The 17,277-nt window shown below is 30.4% G+C and overlaps 1 protein-coding gene across 1 annotated transcript in view; it reads right to left on the bottom strand.

Annotated features, from left to right (window-relative positions):
- Positions 1 to 16,929, bottom strand: part of LOC105208043 (acyl-CoA:lysophosphatidylglycerol acyltransferase 1) — a 70,318-nt gene extending 53,389 nt beyond the window's left edge. The window contains exon 1 of the mRNA XM_026139056.2: positions 16,440 to 16,929. Within this exon, the coding sequence (XP_025994841.1) occupies positions 16,440 to 16,477 (38 nt within the window). The 5' untranslated portion in view covers positions 16,478 to 16,929. The remainder of the gene's footprint in view (positions 1 to 16,439) is intronic.
- Between the last annotated feature and the right edge of the window lie 348 nt (positions 16,930 to 17,277).

Genomic DNA, 17,277 nt, shown 5'->3' with positions numbered 1-17,277 from the left:
TGTTTGTACATTAGAACCATTTTAAAAGGTACCACAAAAAAATTTGAAAAAAACTTTTTGTTCAAGAGTAAATAAAGACTACTCATATATATATATATATATATATATATATATATATAAATGCCACGCCATCGCGCCTAGCTCGTAGGCACGGCGCGACGGTCTGAATTCGTTTCACCGCGTGTACATACATTGCAAAAATTAAATGTGTTATTTTAGCTAAAGCTTCTCCTTGCACTTTTGATAAATAACAAATTTGATTTTTCTAGTGTATGTACAAGCCGTGCGGCGGATTCAGACGTCGCGCCGTGCAAATTCAAACAACGATGCGTCACCTGTCCCGCCGCGCGCCGTTGCCTACGAGCTAAGCGCAATCTTATGCGTGAAACGGAACGTAGCTTTAGACGTTTTATTTTATAACTCGATAGTTATTGCAAATATCGCAAAATGGTATAAGACTTTTTTGTCCCTTTCCATCTCCTCTATATTCTCAAAGCGGTAAGTTCCCTAGTTCCCGGACATCCTGTGTGTGTATATGTGTGCGTGCGTGCGTGCGTGTGCGTGTGTGCGTGCGTGTTATGCCCGTTCTTCGGCTGAGCTTGAGAAGTTAGCCGAAGAAACATCGATTAGACAGAAGAAGCGCGGCCGGCTTTTGTTCTTTTTCGGGACGCGGAGCTGTCAAGCAATATTTCAAATAATTCCGCTTCAAATTAATTGTACATAGTCATTTGATTAAAGTCAGTGTTCTTTTTTATAAAAGAGTGTCTAATCATTTCGTGTTGTGTGTTTGTTCTTCCCTTCGCAAGTGTTTTGTGTGCTGGTCTCGTCGAGTACATACAACATTTTGGGGGCTCAATTTCGGACCACGAAAAATCATGGATATCTCAGAAAATTTAACAGCAGCGACTCCTGCAAGAGCGGAGAGACGTCCTCTTCGAAAAAAATGCGTGTTCGTACACCTGCTAGACCTCGACTCTTTGCCGAGGCAAATTCTCTTCGAGCGATCGCCATAGAATTACGTCAGATTCGTGCTGAGAAGCAAAAGCAAAGGCAACGTGACAAAAAAATGCAGGAGTTGCTTCAGGAACGCGACGAAGGGAGAGACTTCAACGTCTACAAGAGCGGCTACATTTTTCAGGCTAGTCGTTATCTTTATCTTTTTGTCCTCCTACCGCGGAGATTCCTCGGGATTCCAAAAACCCGAGCGTCAATTTGAAATTGAAATCAAATATTTTCGACGAGAGTGTTCCGCTGCGCAAATATTTTACGTAATTCGAATTAATCGCGCGGGCGAATAATTGGGAAGATTCTATAAAGACAGTCGCATTAGCTTCAAACTTACGGGGGAAAGCGCGTTCATTTCTAAATGAAATAATGGAATTAAAAGATTTAAGTTTTGGAGAAATTAAATCTAAGCTCGAATTACATTTTGAGGAAGGTCATATAATTCAAACTTTTTACGCGCAGTTTACGAATCGTAAGCAAAAATTTGGAGATTTGATTTCCTTAGGAGCCGATTTAGAACAACTTTCACATTTAGCCTATCCCGAGTGTTCTCAGGAAGTGCTTGACAAAATTACTTGTGCTTAATTCATTCTTGCAGTCTCTGACAAATTTTTGAGACGCACTCTCCAACTAGAGGGAATTTCTTCCTTGTGTTCTGCAATTAAGAGAGCAAAAATATTGGGTCGTTCAAAAAGTTATTGCGTTTTTTTTATTTTATTTTCAGGTGTGTTTATTTAATATACGTAATAAACATTAATCAATGATATAATGGCCGTTTTGTTCGATGACCTTCTACCATCTCTTGGGCAACTTCATAATACCACGTTCATAAAACTTCCTATCTTTCTCTGCAAAAAACTTGTCTAGGTGCTGTTTGATAAGGTCTTCAGAAGCAAACGTTTTACCATTCAAGAAGTTTTGTAAGGAGCGAAAGAGATGGAAGTCTGATGGTGCAAGGTCTGGACTATACGGTGGATGTGGCAACACGTCCCAATCAAGGTGCAACAATTTTTGCCGAGTGACCAAACTTGTGTGTGGTCTCGCATTGTCGTGGTGAAACACCACACTCTTACGATTGATCAGTTCGGGACGTTTCTGTGCGATGGCATCGCTTAATTTCTGTAGCTGCTCACAGTAGACATCGGAATTAATCGTTTTGTTCTTTGGAAGTAGCTCATAGAAGACTGGTCCCTTCCAATCCCACCAGATTGACAGCATCACCTTTTTTTGGTGGATCTCCGCCTTTGCTTGCCTTTCCGGTGCTTCACCTCGCCTACTCCAACTTTTTTTTCGGTTGACATTGTTGTAGACTATCCATTTTTCGTCGTGATCATACGCTTCAAGAACGGATCGTTTTCTTCGCGTTTGATGAGTTGATCGCAGACGCTTATGCGCTTTGTCAGATGAATTTCTTTCAACTCATGCGGTACCCAAACATCGAGCTTCTTTACAAAGCCTAGCGATTTCAAATGGCCATGAACACTTCCAGTGGACACTTTTAGAGCGATAGCAAGTTCTCGAACCGTTGAATGCTTATTTGCTTGCACCAATGCTTTTATTTCATCATCATCAATCTTGGAAGGCCTACCGGAGCGATGAGCGTCTTTAACTGAAAAATCACCATCACGGAATCAGGCGAACCAGTTCTGGCACTGGCGTTTTGCGACGATATTTCTGACGTAAACTCGATGCAACTTTTCCCTTGCTTCAGTTGCTTTCTTTCCTTTTTTTAAAATAATAAAACAAAATATGGCGAATATGCTCTTTAAAATTCTCCATGTTTAAACCACAATTGCAAGCACAAAACTCGACCGAATCGCGTCAACTTTTTTTTTTGGTTTTTAGGTTAATTGTCAAGAACAAAACGCGCGTAAACATTTGACATTCATATCACACTCATATATTAAAAATCCTAGACAACGCCATCTATTGAAAAAAACGCAATGACTTTTTGAACAACCCAATAATTAAAACTATTCAGGAGAGTAGTTTTTTCTGCGTTTCCTCAAATAAAGATAAAAGAAGAAAATTTTATCCTAAAGAGCAAATGAGAATAGGAAATAAAGAAGAAATTTTTTTGAAGGATTTTGAAAAGAAAAATTTTAATAAGTAGAAGGCTAACAAAGAATGTTGGCGTGGTGCAAAGGGACACTACAGATCGAAATGTTCTGCGGTTTCTTCTTTAGCAAAGGGAAACTAGGTTTGGTCGAGTTTAGTCGTGAGCGACTCGATTGTTCAAAAAGAGACCCCAACATTTTCAGAAATTAAAAATTGTAGAAAAATTAAGTTTAAAAATTATTTATGTTATCCTAGTTTTATTGATGAACAGGATTGTATTTTTAAGATTGATACAAACTCAAACGTCTCTATATTAAATAAAAAATTTGTAGTACCACTTGTTGAAGGTGTTAGTGTGAATTCCTTTCAATTGAGATATCCCACTGGAGAGAAAGTTCCTATAATTTCTAAAAAAAAAAGTTAAGATTGTTTTAGAAGATCATAGCTTAGAATTTCCAGTCTTTATTGCAGAAATTAAAAACGATTGTATTCTTGAAGTTGATTTTCTTTCCAAATTAAATTTAGAGAGTTTTTAATTCAAATTTTTATTCTTCAAAATCTAAAGAAATACAAAGAAACTTTTGTGCCTAAATTAGTGGAGGTATAGTTCCAGAGTTTCTTGAGGATCTTTTTCTTAGGAATTCTGAGAATTTAGATGATTCTCAAAATAAACTTTTTGCAGAATTTCTTTCAGAATTTTAGGACGTTTTCTCAAGGAAAATCGTTGCTGGAAATTGTAAAATCATTGAACATTCTATTCAAACAGAAAATTGTTCTCCTATTAAGCAAGTTTTTCGTCAAGTTCCTTTACAAATGAGGGAAGAGGTGGAAAAAATCATAAAAAAAAAATAAATAAATAAAACAACAGAGTGTTATTAAAGAATCAAATAGTCCCTGGACTTCTCCTACAGTTTTGGTTTAAAAAAAGATGGTTCAATTAAATTTTATGTAGATTACAGAAAATTAAATAATGTGACTTTCAAGGACTCCTACCCAATTCCTAGAATAAATGATTTAATGAATCGTTTCTCAGGAAATTCTTGGTTTTCCACTCTGAATCTCAAAAGTGGTTACTGGCATGTTAAAATTTGTTCTGAGGATTAAAAAACTGCTTTTTCAATTGAAATAGGGTTATGGCAGTTACGATTATGCCTTTTGGACTTTTCACCGGCTACCTTTGAACATCTTATGGAAAAAGTTTTTCAGCAGCTACTTTTCAAAATCTGCATGGTTTATCTCGACGATGTCATCATTTTCGGAAAATCTTTCGAGATGTTAATCAACATAATGTTATGTCCGTCTCTCTCGGCACTTGCGTAATAATAACACGGATTTTTTAAAGAAAGAGCTTTAATGCAAAACTAAAAACACAGTTAAACAAGGTATGGTATACGGTAATTCACCTAGAAAACGGGATTGCTCGCACAAACGTCAATACCGTTCAAGCGCCCGAATCAGATGTCAAACTATTTACATCTTCGTCCTAGAGACGATTTTCTTCTTCCGTCAATCACTTCATATCGATCGACTCCAGCAAAACGCAAGAACAAGACCGAAGGATATGACATTAAATAAGATCTTTTCGTCTTTACGAGCAGCGAATCTTAAACTTAATCCTAAGAAATGTACTTTCTTCGGAAAAGAGATTAAGTATTTGGGCCATGTCGTCTCAGAGAAAGAAATCACCACTGACCCTGAAAAGATTGCTGCGGTTAGGGATTGGCCAATTTCTCAAAATAAAAAGCAAGTCCAAAGCTTTTAGGCTTTTGCTCATATTATCAAAAGTTTATAAGGAGATTTTCTTTTATTGCTAAACCTTTATTTGTCTTTACTAAAAACTTGAGTAAATTCAAATGGGATGATGCCCGCCAAGAAGCTTTCAAGTTGTTGAAAAAGTTTTTAATTACTTCGCCAATATTATAATTTCCCACTAAAGAAGGAAGGTTTATTTTGAACACAGATCATGGAATAGGAGTGGTCTTATCTCAAAATCAGGGAGGAGTAGAAAGTAATCGCTTATTTTAGTGGAATGTTGAGTAAGCCTGGAAAAAATTATTGTGTGACTCGACGTGAATTATTGGAGTCAATATAGGAGGCAATTATAAAGTCAATAAAATCTTTTCATCACTATTTGTATAGACAAAATTTTCTTATAAGAACGGATCATGCTTCTTCAAGTTGGTTACTTTCTTTTAAGGACGTTGAAGAACAGTTGGCCCGATGGTTAGAACGTCTTCAACAATATAATTTTATAGTAGAACATCAAAAAGGAAAAAATTACATGGGAACGTTGATGCTTTGTCAAGGCGCTTTTGTGCTAAAAAAAGGTGTAATTATTGTTCTAAAGTTGGTTTGAAAAAGAAAAATTCATCAGCTAAATTAGTAGGGCAAATTGTTTTTCGGAAAAATAATCTTAAAAATTAGAAAAATTTTCAGAAAGAGGATTCTTCGTTGTCTGTTTTCCTGTTAGGAAAAGAGTTTAGAAGACGGCCGACTCATCGGGAGATTGTCTCTGAAAATAAAACTTCTAAAATTTACTGGTCTATTTAAGATTCTCTCATTATTAACAATAAAGTGTTGTTTAGAAAATGAGAATCTCCAGATTCAAAACGTCAAATTCTTCAAATAATTGTTCCCTAAAGTCAGGTACAGCATGTTTTAGAAGAAACTCACGATTCTCCTTCTGGTGGTCATTTTGATGTAATTAAAACTTTAGATAAAATTCAAAAGAGATTTTATTGGGCAACTTGTAAATAGAATGTGGAACACTGGTGTAAAGCTTGTGTTATTTGCTTATCAAGAAAAGATCCTTCCAATACAATAAAATCGACGTTGCAAATTTACCTGATTTACCCATCAAAAGAAATCAGATAGATATTTTTTTAGGTCCACTTCCTCTATCTTCTTCTGGAAACAAATATCTTTTAGTCATTATCGATTGTTTCAAAAAATGGATGGAAGCATTTCCATTAGAAAATTTCAAAATTAAAACTGTTGCTGAAGTTTTTATAAATTAAGTAATTTCTCGTTTTGGTATTCCTTTGGAGTTACATACTGATCAAGTGAGGAATTTTAATTTACGAATGTTTTCAGAATTAGCACGTTTGCTTGAAATAAAGAAGACCAAGACTACTCTTCATACGCAGTCTAATGTCAAGTCAACATCGAACTTTGTTGGACTATTTAGCAAAATTTATTACAGAAAATCAAAAAGATTGGGATCGGTGGATTTCGATAAATCTTTTAGCGTATAGATATTCAAGGCATAAGGCCACTGGTTTAACCCCTGCAAAAATAAATTTTGGTAGAGAATTGAGATTGCTTTTGGATTTACTTCGTGGAAAACTTCCTGGATCCGATTCAGCTAATTCTAGGGGAGATTATGTCTCAAAATTAAGGAAAAAAACTTTCTCAGATTTATATCAGAGTTAGACAGCGTTTAAATGTTAGATCTCAAAAGATGAAAGAGGTTTATGATCGCAAGGTTCGTTCTATTCATTTTAAGTTTAGACAAAAAGTATGACTTCACAATCCTCGTAAGAAAATAGGTAGGTCTCCTAAACTGCAGAGTAGTTGGAAAAAACCGTTTGAGATAAACCGTTTGTCGAAAGATTAAATGACGTAGTTTATCGTATACAAAAATCGCCTAAGCATAAAAATAAAGTGGTACATTTAAATAAGTTACCTTCGTTTCAAGAGAAATAAATTTTCTTTAAGACACGTTTAAAGACACTCTGAGCTTAGTTAAGTTCTTTTTCCTGTAAAATTATTTTCTCGTTTTTACTTCTTTTTAAGGCAAAAAAGTCCTGTACAGACAATTGCTGAAACTGCTTCTGTTTTTGGAAGATTGAAGATATGCTGAGACTATAAAAACTTAGTGTTCTGATTTTAAACAAAAAGAAGACTGCCTCGCCCCGCGTTTTTGAGCCATGGTTTTCCCTGTGAGACTAAAAGTAAATGACAAGGCAGGAGCCTCGGTGAGTCTTTCGAGACATTGGGTCTATGGTAGATACCCCCACCTTGCTCAAAGTTTTTTTTAGAAAGATTTCTCAAAAAAATTCTTCAAGAGAGGATTTCTTAAATAAATGTGAATTCCAGTACTGTCGTTTGGATCCAAGGTAGAGTGACTCGGAATCTTGTGGCAGCAGCTCAAGGAAAGCAGTAACACTCGGATGGATCCTGGAGACGACAAGATTGACACTTGTAAGGTTAGGAAATTTGTCACACCAATGGCATAAAAGAACATGCGAACGTGTATGTTTGCATTTGTGTTTTGTATACCTATATCCTTTTTTAAATAAAAGAAAGTCTTAACAGCTTTTTTACAGTCTTTCAACTTAAAATACAAATTTCGGAATATTCCCGGACTAGTTACGAATTACCCTGGGCTTGGAGCTATTCTTAATTCTTGGCATTGGTCGACATTTTTATATGTACTACAAAGCAAGTACATTTGCATGTTCTATCTATACCGCCATTGTGAAGGGAAAGGTTCAACCTTTCAAACCGTCTCTCTTTTTTTTTAATTAATATAGGACTCAGAAGACACAAAAGAAAAAAAGATTTAATAATTTGCCCCGGTCTCCATTATTAGGTGACATATTTTAACAATTACTTATGGAGTTATTCGTTTAGCAGCCTGCCGTTTTTTAGTGATGCTAATATGCCAATACACAATGACTGACAATTGTTATAAAGCATTTTTACTTTTGAGCACTTCTAAACTGTTTCAAGGTACATTTTTAACCTTTACTTACATACACTTTCTCATTATTCTTAAACTTGAGTGTATTATCACACAAAGGTACATACACTCGAGTGTTTTTTTTTGTTATTTAATTTTTTATTACATTTCGAGTTATACAAAGTGAAAACAATGACATGGAATTTTGTTAATATGGGTTTTTAAGCAAAATTTTTATATTGTAATATTTCTTCGATAAATCAATTGTCATTCTAAAGAGCAGTGTTTAGAAACATTAGAAACATTTTATGCTTGTTTAATGTTAAACAAGGATAAAATATTTTTAATAAAACTTAATATTTCTAAAGCTTCTGAACGCAGAAAAATTCTAAATCAAGAAAATTCTAAACAATAGAAAATTAAAAATATATAATTTTGTAACAAGGTACTGTGATTCTTTTAAACTAAACTAATTTTTTAAAATTATTTTTATGGATAGCCATATTACAACATATAAATATACAAATAATAAATTTGAAGTATTTAGTGCAATAAATATAGAAAAATCAAATAGTTTATAAATTAGGAAACAAAAGTAGTACAGAGGAAGGAATAACTAAAGATAATAAAAAGAATAATAATGATAGCAGGTACAAAAATGTTACTAAATAGATCGTTAAAGAAGGGAATTTTTCCTAATAAATAAAAAGAGACAACAGTAGCTTCTATATCAAAAATACGAAAAAAATTGAAAAATTTAGATCAATAAATAAGTTACCGATTTATGAAAAGATATTAGAAATAATAGTTCACAATCAATTAGAGTATTTGGAAGATAATAATCTATTGAAAGAGTGCCAATCAGGGTTTACAGGCATTCATGTAAGACAGCCCTACAATGGATTGTATCAAACAAGAAAAAGAGTATAAGTAAAGAAATAATAATAAGAGTTGTATATTAAGAAAGACATTTGAATTAATGAATATAAGGATATTTTGATAACAAAAATGGAATAATATGGAATAAAAAAGGTAGTACTTAGCTGGTTTAAGAGTTACTTGAAAAACAAATTGCAAAGTGAAATTTAATAGAACTTTATCAGATTCTATTGTCGTAAATTTAGAAGTTCCACAGGGATCGGTATTAAGACCGTTACTGTTTTTGCTTTATATAAATGATTTAACTAAGATTGTTTGCAGTAATTAAAATTAAATTATTTGCAGATGATGCATTAATATATACTACAGAATATTCAAACCAAGAAATAAATAATAATTTTTATGAGTAAATGGGAAAAATTGAAAAATGTTTAGAGATCAATAAATTGTAATTAAATATAAACAAAACCAAAATAATGTTGATAAGAGGTGTAAAAAAAGTATTAGAAAGTAATATACAAGTAAAATTTAAAAATTCAATATTAAAAGTAGTTAGTAAATTAAATACTTAGTCGTGATAATAGATAAAAATTTGAATTTTACGACATATGTAAATTATCTTGGAAAAAAATTAGGTCCAAAATTAGGGATATTGCAACAAATTTGACACCACATATATGAGATAAATAGTATTAAGGCGATAGCCTCCGTTATTTAAATATTGTTCATCTATATTACTAAGCTTAAGTGATATTAATATGCAGTATTTACAAAAATTGTAAAATAAGAGAATAAGAATTATATTACAATGCAATATTAAAGTAAAAGTTAAAAAGACATATTGGAGACATTGCAATTTATGTCAGTTAAAGAATTGTATACAATATTTGTATTTTTATACATAAAATAGTAAATGAAGCGTTTGACTTATTTAAAAAGAAATATAGAGCTAATAGAAATCAAAGGAGGAGTACAGATAAGACGAAAAAATACTTTACATATAATATGTAAGACAAAAAAGGAACAAAAAATGTTATATAATATGTTCAAAATATATAATTTATCAAATGAAATAAAAAAGAAGCTAAAAGTGCAAAGCTTCAAGAGAGCACTAGTGCCATACATTAGAAATAAAGAAGAAGGGTTAATGCAATAGTAGAAATAGGTATTATTAGATTAGAAGTTACATAAATTGATAAAATTTAAGTAATACTTTAAATATTATGTACATTTATAAAATGTAGATACTAAAGCTAATAAAAATAAATCTCTCTCTCTCTCTCTCTCTCTCTCTCTCTCTCTCTTCGTTCACAAGAATATTTTTATTTTTTTAAATTTGAAAAAATTTGCAAAAACTTTTTTAATAACTTTTAAAAAATTTTGATACATAAATGAATAGAGGTAATCTTATTATAAAACATTTTTTGATATATAAGAAATAAAAGGCTGAAAATCGTTTTATTAAAATTTGATACTTCACAAGTTTATTAGCAGCAACTTTTAAACTTCTTATAAAAATAATTAGTTTTTAAAAATATCATTAGATAGAGATAATTTATCAGTAGATAAATAGAAATAATTTTATTATAAATCAAGTTGTAAATAGAGGTATTTATAAGTTATTATAAATTATTTACATATTAGTTATATATTCAGGTCGATATTTGCATTGTTTTTTTTTTACTACTTTGCAAGAAAAAAGAAATTATTATCATTTTTACGTCACCTAACGATAGATAGTGTGGTGCGATTTTTTTTTATTGGTTTACTCCGCCTAATTCACTTATTTTTTTAATCCATGAATTATTCAAAAGCCACCATCGCTCTCTTGAATAATTTTCAAATATAATGTTTAAAATGATATAATTAGAAAAATTATTTTCATATACAATTTTATCCCTATGTGCAATGTATATACAAGGGGTCCGAAACGTGTGGGAACCCCTTAATATTTAGAAAAATAAGCATTTCCAAAAGAAATGTTTCAAACAAAAGTTGTAGAATTTAAAAAGATCTATCTTCTGATCCTATCAGTTTGAAAGTATACTGTAACTTTCAAACCTCATAAAACTCAAAAAGTACTTGATGAAAAATAACTTCATTATAGTGTTTTAAAAAGCTTTTGACACCAGCTATTAGATTCTGCAATCAAAAATAGGGCATTTATTTAAAAAATCGTTATGATCTGATCTTGGCGACGCCACCCAAGGTCAAACTGACCGGCTTACAAGAGGAGCCCTTAACGAGTATATCACCAATTTTAATAAAATTTTCTGGGTGTATAATATTCACTCACGCATTTACTACAGTAAAGCCGTAAGTTGCAAAAATTAGGTATTCTCGAGAAAATGATTAAATATTTCCAGCATCTATAGTTCCGTCATAGAAGATCGATTGTCAGTATTGTAGCGTGACGCGTTAAGACGTCGACTGATACACTTGAGGTCACAAATCCGATCCCCGCGGATAAGTGCCTCTTTTTTAACATTTAAATTTATATTATATTTTGAAATTATTATATATAATTTTTAAACCATTTTTAATTATTTAATATAAAATTTTATTTAAAATCAAGGAATTAAAAAATGTTCTTCTATTATCAACTAAATTAAAATTTTTCACAAAAAAATATAAAACACAAGAATAAAAAGTCTAAAAAATAAAAAAAAATATATTTGCAATAAAAATTTACAATGACTGTTTTACAATTAGTTTACAGCTTTTAGAGTAATACTTATCATAAAAATAATTAAAACACAATAAACTAGAAAGATATTCGATCGATACATGTAACATACAATCTAAACAAGAAAGCCAAAGAAAGCCTATTCGGTCATAGTTGGATCTTAGTGCATTATGTATACGTGTGATTTTATATACTTTCTCAGACTCAACCAAACTGCGCGCCGTTACTTTCGGTCATATAACACAGTTATAATCAAATAAGAGTTAGTAATATCACTTTCATTAAATTAAAATTAATTTAATAATACTTGATGCTTACTAGCATCTATATTAACCCTTTTCCCCCTGATAAAACACAATAAGCCAAAAAAAACATATTTTATATTAAATAATTAAAAACGGTTTAAAAATTATATAGATAACAATTTCAAAATATAAAATTTAAAAAAAAATTGAAAAAAAATCTGATCCGTGGAGATTGAACCTGGGACCCCAACGTCCTAACGCCACACACTACGTCGCTGACTCGACAATCATTCTTCTATAACGGTATTATAGATGCTAAAAATATTTAATCATCATTTTCTTGAGAATACTTAATTTTTACAACAAACGGCTTTAGTAATGTGTGAATACTACACGCCTATAAAATTTTATTAAAATCGGTGATATACTCGTCAAGGACTCCCCCCCCCCTCACCCTTGTTAGTAGATAAATCTTTTTAAATCCTACAACTTTTGTCTGAAACATTTCTTTTGGAAATTCTTACTTTTCAAAACATTAAGAAGTTTCCACACATTTAGTACACCCTGTATAATAAAACATATAAACATATATATGTATGTACATATACATATATGTGTATATATCATACACACACATATATATATATATATATATATATATATGTGTTTGTGTGTGTGTGTGTGTGTGTGTGTGTGTGTGTGTGTGTGTGTGTGTGTGCGTGCGTGCGTGCGTGCGTGCGTGCGTGCGTGCGTGTGTGTGTGTGTGTGTGTGTGTGTGTGTGTGTGTGTGTGTGTCTGTGTGTGTGTGTATAGGGTGTTCATTAATGGTTGTTTTCATGTTTTACAATAAGAGCACGCATTTGTTATTTCTAATATAATATGTTAGAAATACATATCCATCGGTAAATCATGCTCCTATGGTAAAAAGTGGGGACAACCATTAATGAACAGCCTGTATGTACATATATATATATATATATATATATATATATATATATATATATGTATACATATAAAATAAAAAAACTACATTTATTATCAAATAAAATAAAATAATTTATCTATTTAATAGAATATTTATGAACAATATTAATACAATTACTTATTTTTGGTCTTTCCTTCTTTAATTAATTAAAAATTAAATTTTTTATTTTATCATCACAGTGTGCCCAATTAATATTTAATTCAAATATATAAATAAATATTTTCTTGATTTGAATAATTAAATTTGTGAATTTGATTACAAATATTTCCGATTTCACATTTATTCCCACTCAGCACTGATTACAAGGTTAGTAGCATTACAAATGAAAATAATATAAGTATAAATATAAAAATAAGGATGATGTATGTCGTTATCACTCAGCCTTCTTATTGTGCAGTAAATATTCGGACTTTTATGGTGGAAAGCTATTTATTTTAATGCTTTCGTATTAAAGTCTATTGTACTTCTTTTATTTTTTACTTAAAATTTTAATTGTGATATAGGATCATAAAGATGTTTATCCTACTCTTAGCAAGAGATCACCAGAGACCATCTATTAATTTTTATTCTAAGCGTACCTATAAAACAATTTGGCTTATAGTCCTGACTTACTCAAACAAACATAATTGCTTAACTGCTGATACAGTTCGTAAAATTGTGCTTTCGAGCTTGGTTGAAGTTTATAAAAAATAATTATATACTAACAAGTAATGTTTTTCATTGGGCTTCAATTTGATTCATGTAATGTTTTTTTATAGTATTTGCAATGTAGAATAAGAATTATATGCCAACTGAATTCCAAGTTATAGTGAATTATTTTTGAATGAAAATTCATTAAATCTGTAAATCTTAAAATAAGCCATAAATTGAGTAAACATCACCAATTTTTTTTGTCCTTCATGATCTTAGAAAATTTTTATTTTTTAATGAACATAAAGTATTCCATAAAAATTTTGTACCAATAATGGATAAGTAAAACAGATGATGTTTTATTATTTTTTAAATCAAATTTTAATTTTAAACTAAATTTCCAATTTTTTGTCTAACATAAATGCATTTCAAAGGAAGATCAGAAAAACAACATAATTGAAGAAAGTGTTTAGTTATTGTGAGCTGCAAAAAAAAGAATATTATTAGAATTTTTATGTTCAATTCCTTATAGTATTCTTATGATATACCAACTATTGTGTATTATCTATCGATAATTTAATATAGTTTTATTCTTTTTTAAATAAAACAATCTTATACAATAATACAATTTTTTAGCCAATCAATATATTGTTCACAGATATAAAAACCATATTTCTCGTCAAAGAAAAGGTGATTAAAACAAAAATATTTTTTACACTATGTACAGAACATGATTTTTAGATGCAAAGTACGCAATGATTGTTCAAAACTGACTAAGCATCAAAATAAAATTCATTTAAATCGTCAAACCAAGAAACTGTAAAGTCATCATTTTCATCTTCACTTTTCTTTTGATTTTTATTAAAATTACCAACAAAATCGGATTATGCTATCTAATAAAAAATGCTATAATGCTGCGTGTCATTTCTTAAGATGGCATTCTATTATGCAGTCTATGCATGTGTGTCCATTATCACATGTAAAATTTATATGGAATATTTTATATTTAATAAAAAATAAAATTGTTCTCTAAAATCACAATAAGAACAAAAAAAAAGATTAAAACATATAATAATATATTAAATATTATAATATATTAAATAATATATATAATAATGTAATTACTTATTAAACCTTTCTTTTTTAAATTAATATTTTGTATGATATATATAAATATTTATAATCATAAAATTTTTTTAAATTTGAATAAATAAAATTTGTAGTCCACTTACAAATTTTATATATTCATTGAAAACACTAATCACTAATGTCTGTTCTAAATCTTCTATAAATTTTACCCGCTATCATGCTGTTATTTTCAGTGCCATCAAATCACACTCACAAATTTTAGTGATATAGTTTGTCCTCAGTCAGTTTATTTTGTTTGTTCACTTTGTTTGAATATGAATTATTGCTATCACAATACAGTTTTTATTCATCATACACAGCACAGACCTTGCATAGTAACAATGTAATTTAATCAAATGCAAAGATTTCTTGACATTGAGGCAGAATTGATCAAATTGATTATAGTACCAAAAAGGTTGCGTTCAATGTGCATTAGTGCAAGCTGCAAAATTTCCTACATAATACATCACATTAAAGTGCAAATAAATTCATTTCAATCTATTTCCATTTGCTGAGATTATAACTGCAGCAAATAGAATAAAAATAAATAAAAATAGATTTGTGTGGTTTAGTTTCGTATATTAAAAGTTCTAAAAACTTTTGAATTTGTTTTAATCCAATTAAAGTTTAAGAATTCCTTGAATCTATTTTAATCCATAAAGTGAAATTGAAACTATAAGATTCTTTTTCTTTCAATCCAAAAAAATTTTTTGCAATTCATGCAATTCATTTTAATCTGGCAGAATTGAAATCAAAAGTGTGCCATATATTTCAAGATTACATCTAGATGGATTTTTTTTACATACACAATACATAATGTTTATACAAACCTTTTTCATATAGACAATACAAACATGTAAAATATATTAAACTATTGTAAATGAATAATACTGAGTACAATATAGAAGAAATTAAGTTTCAAAATTGTTAATATATCTGATTTTAATGTATCTAATAATAAAAATATATAATATTAAAAATTGAAAAGTTAAAAAACATTACTATGTTTACACATTATCATTAATCTGGATTTAATAACATCTGTAGTTATAAAACTGACCAATCTCAAGTATTCTTCTGAAGAATGGAATGACTGTAATTGGCCAGTTTCAGAACTACAAATGTTACAACACTCAATTAATGGTAACGTGTAAACATAGGCATAATTGACATTAGCCTAGTTTACACTGAACACTTGATACGTGTACTAACTTGTGACTTTCTATTAAATTATCTTATTTTCAACAAACTGTGTATACATGATACATATATTTAATTATCTCAATTCATATTGTACCAGCTTAATATGTCATTCTTTAAATTTATTGCCGAAATTAAGATAATTTAATAGAAAATTACTAGTCAGTACACATATCAAGTGATAACACGTACTAACTAGTAACTTTCTATTAAATTATCTTATTTTCAACAATGCATGTAAATGTATACATAATACGTATATTTATCTTGATTCATGTTGTATCCGCTTAATACTGTTCTTTAAATTTATTACAAAAAATTAAGATAATTTAATAGAAAGTTACTAGTTAGTATATGTATCATATGTGCACGATGTAAACTAAGCCATAGTAAATGATATATCAAATATCAAATTTTCATTATATTGTATATCACATTCAAATTCAATAATCCATAGGTTATAGTTTACACAGATAACATTTTATACATAGTTCATGTTGTTTACATGTAATATTAACTATTTATATTTTGCATGTAAACACACAACCTTGATTGAAATGACAAAATATTATTCTTTAATCCAAAATGTATTCACAAATGAATTAAAATAAATAAAAATTTTTCAATTTATTTAAATCCATTTTCACTTACTGGGATAAAGAATAAATATTTAAAAACATTACTGATTGGGTTCTGTCACAGATTTCGGACGTTATATATTAACCGGCTTACACCTACTTAATTCTTTCTCTTTTCTTTCTTATTTTTACTCGATCTTTTGCCTGATGTAAGGTTAAGTGTACATTCTCCACAAAGTGCGATCTTTCGCATTGCACATACACACAATGGATACGTGCACGATTGAGTGAAAATTAATACAACAAATATTACTGTTATGAAAAAAATCACGAAATGATCATATGCGAAAGCGGACGTTACCTGATGACAGTAGAGGCGGCGGAGGTAGAGTCAGTCATTTTTGAGTGCCACCATCCGTTGCTAAAGATTGAGAGGATTTCATACACTTTTTCTCCACCATAGCATTTTCTTATGTATAATTTACATAACAAAGAATCATTATTCCGGATAACACACGCAAATCAACAAATGTTTTTACACGTCGAGAGTTACTGAGAATTACCGCAGCGTCGACGTAAGCATATATCTGCAGAATTCAATAATCGCGCTCGATCTTCCGTTTCTCTATTGTACAAACGTTTCGTCCCGTTTAATGACTTTATCTTGATATATGTTTGATCATTGCACGAGAAAAATAAATCGTTTTCCGTCTATCACTAAGTAGATATTAAATGGTTTGCACTCGTTGAAATATTTTGTTATTCATTGCTTTTCCAGAATCTCGTGTTCTACAAAATGCAAAATCACCCAAGTATACATAACTCAATGGAACGACCGTCTAATAGCGTTTTATATTGGAAAAACTTGTGCACACTGAGTGTGCACTCGTCGCTGGCAATTGGACGTTCCGATTCACGCGATGACGATGCCAACGGAAACACCCAATTACCTGCGAGTATGTATGTTATACATACAGTCATGTTCATTATAGGCTGTGTTCCGTTTTTACTGGCAGTACTGAAAATTTATAGTTCACGTCACATATACTATACATTTTCAGTACTGGCAGTTAATATCGGAACACAACCATAGTTGAGACACTTTTTCTTAGATGCGTCTCTGAACACGCAACTATAACAAGAGCTGAGAACATGATTGGTTCTTACTTGTGGATCCAACCAATTACGTTCGCCGCTCG

The sequence above is a fragment of the Solenopsis invicta genome, chromosome 12 (genome assembly GCF_016802725.1).
Source record: "Solenopsis invicta isolate M01_SB chromosome 12, UNIL_Sinv_3.0, whole genome shotgun sequence".
NCBI classification, from domain to species: Eukaryota; Metazoa; Arthropoda; class Insecta; order Hymenoptera; family Formicidae; genus Solenopsis; species Solenopsis invicta.
Note: the sequence above shows the minus strand (reverse complement) of the source record. Positions and strands in the feature narration are given on the sequence as shown.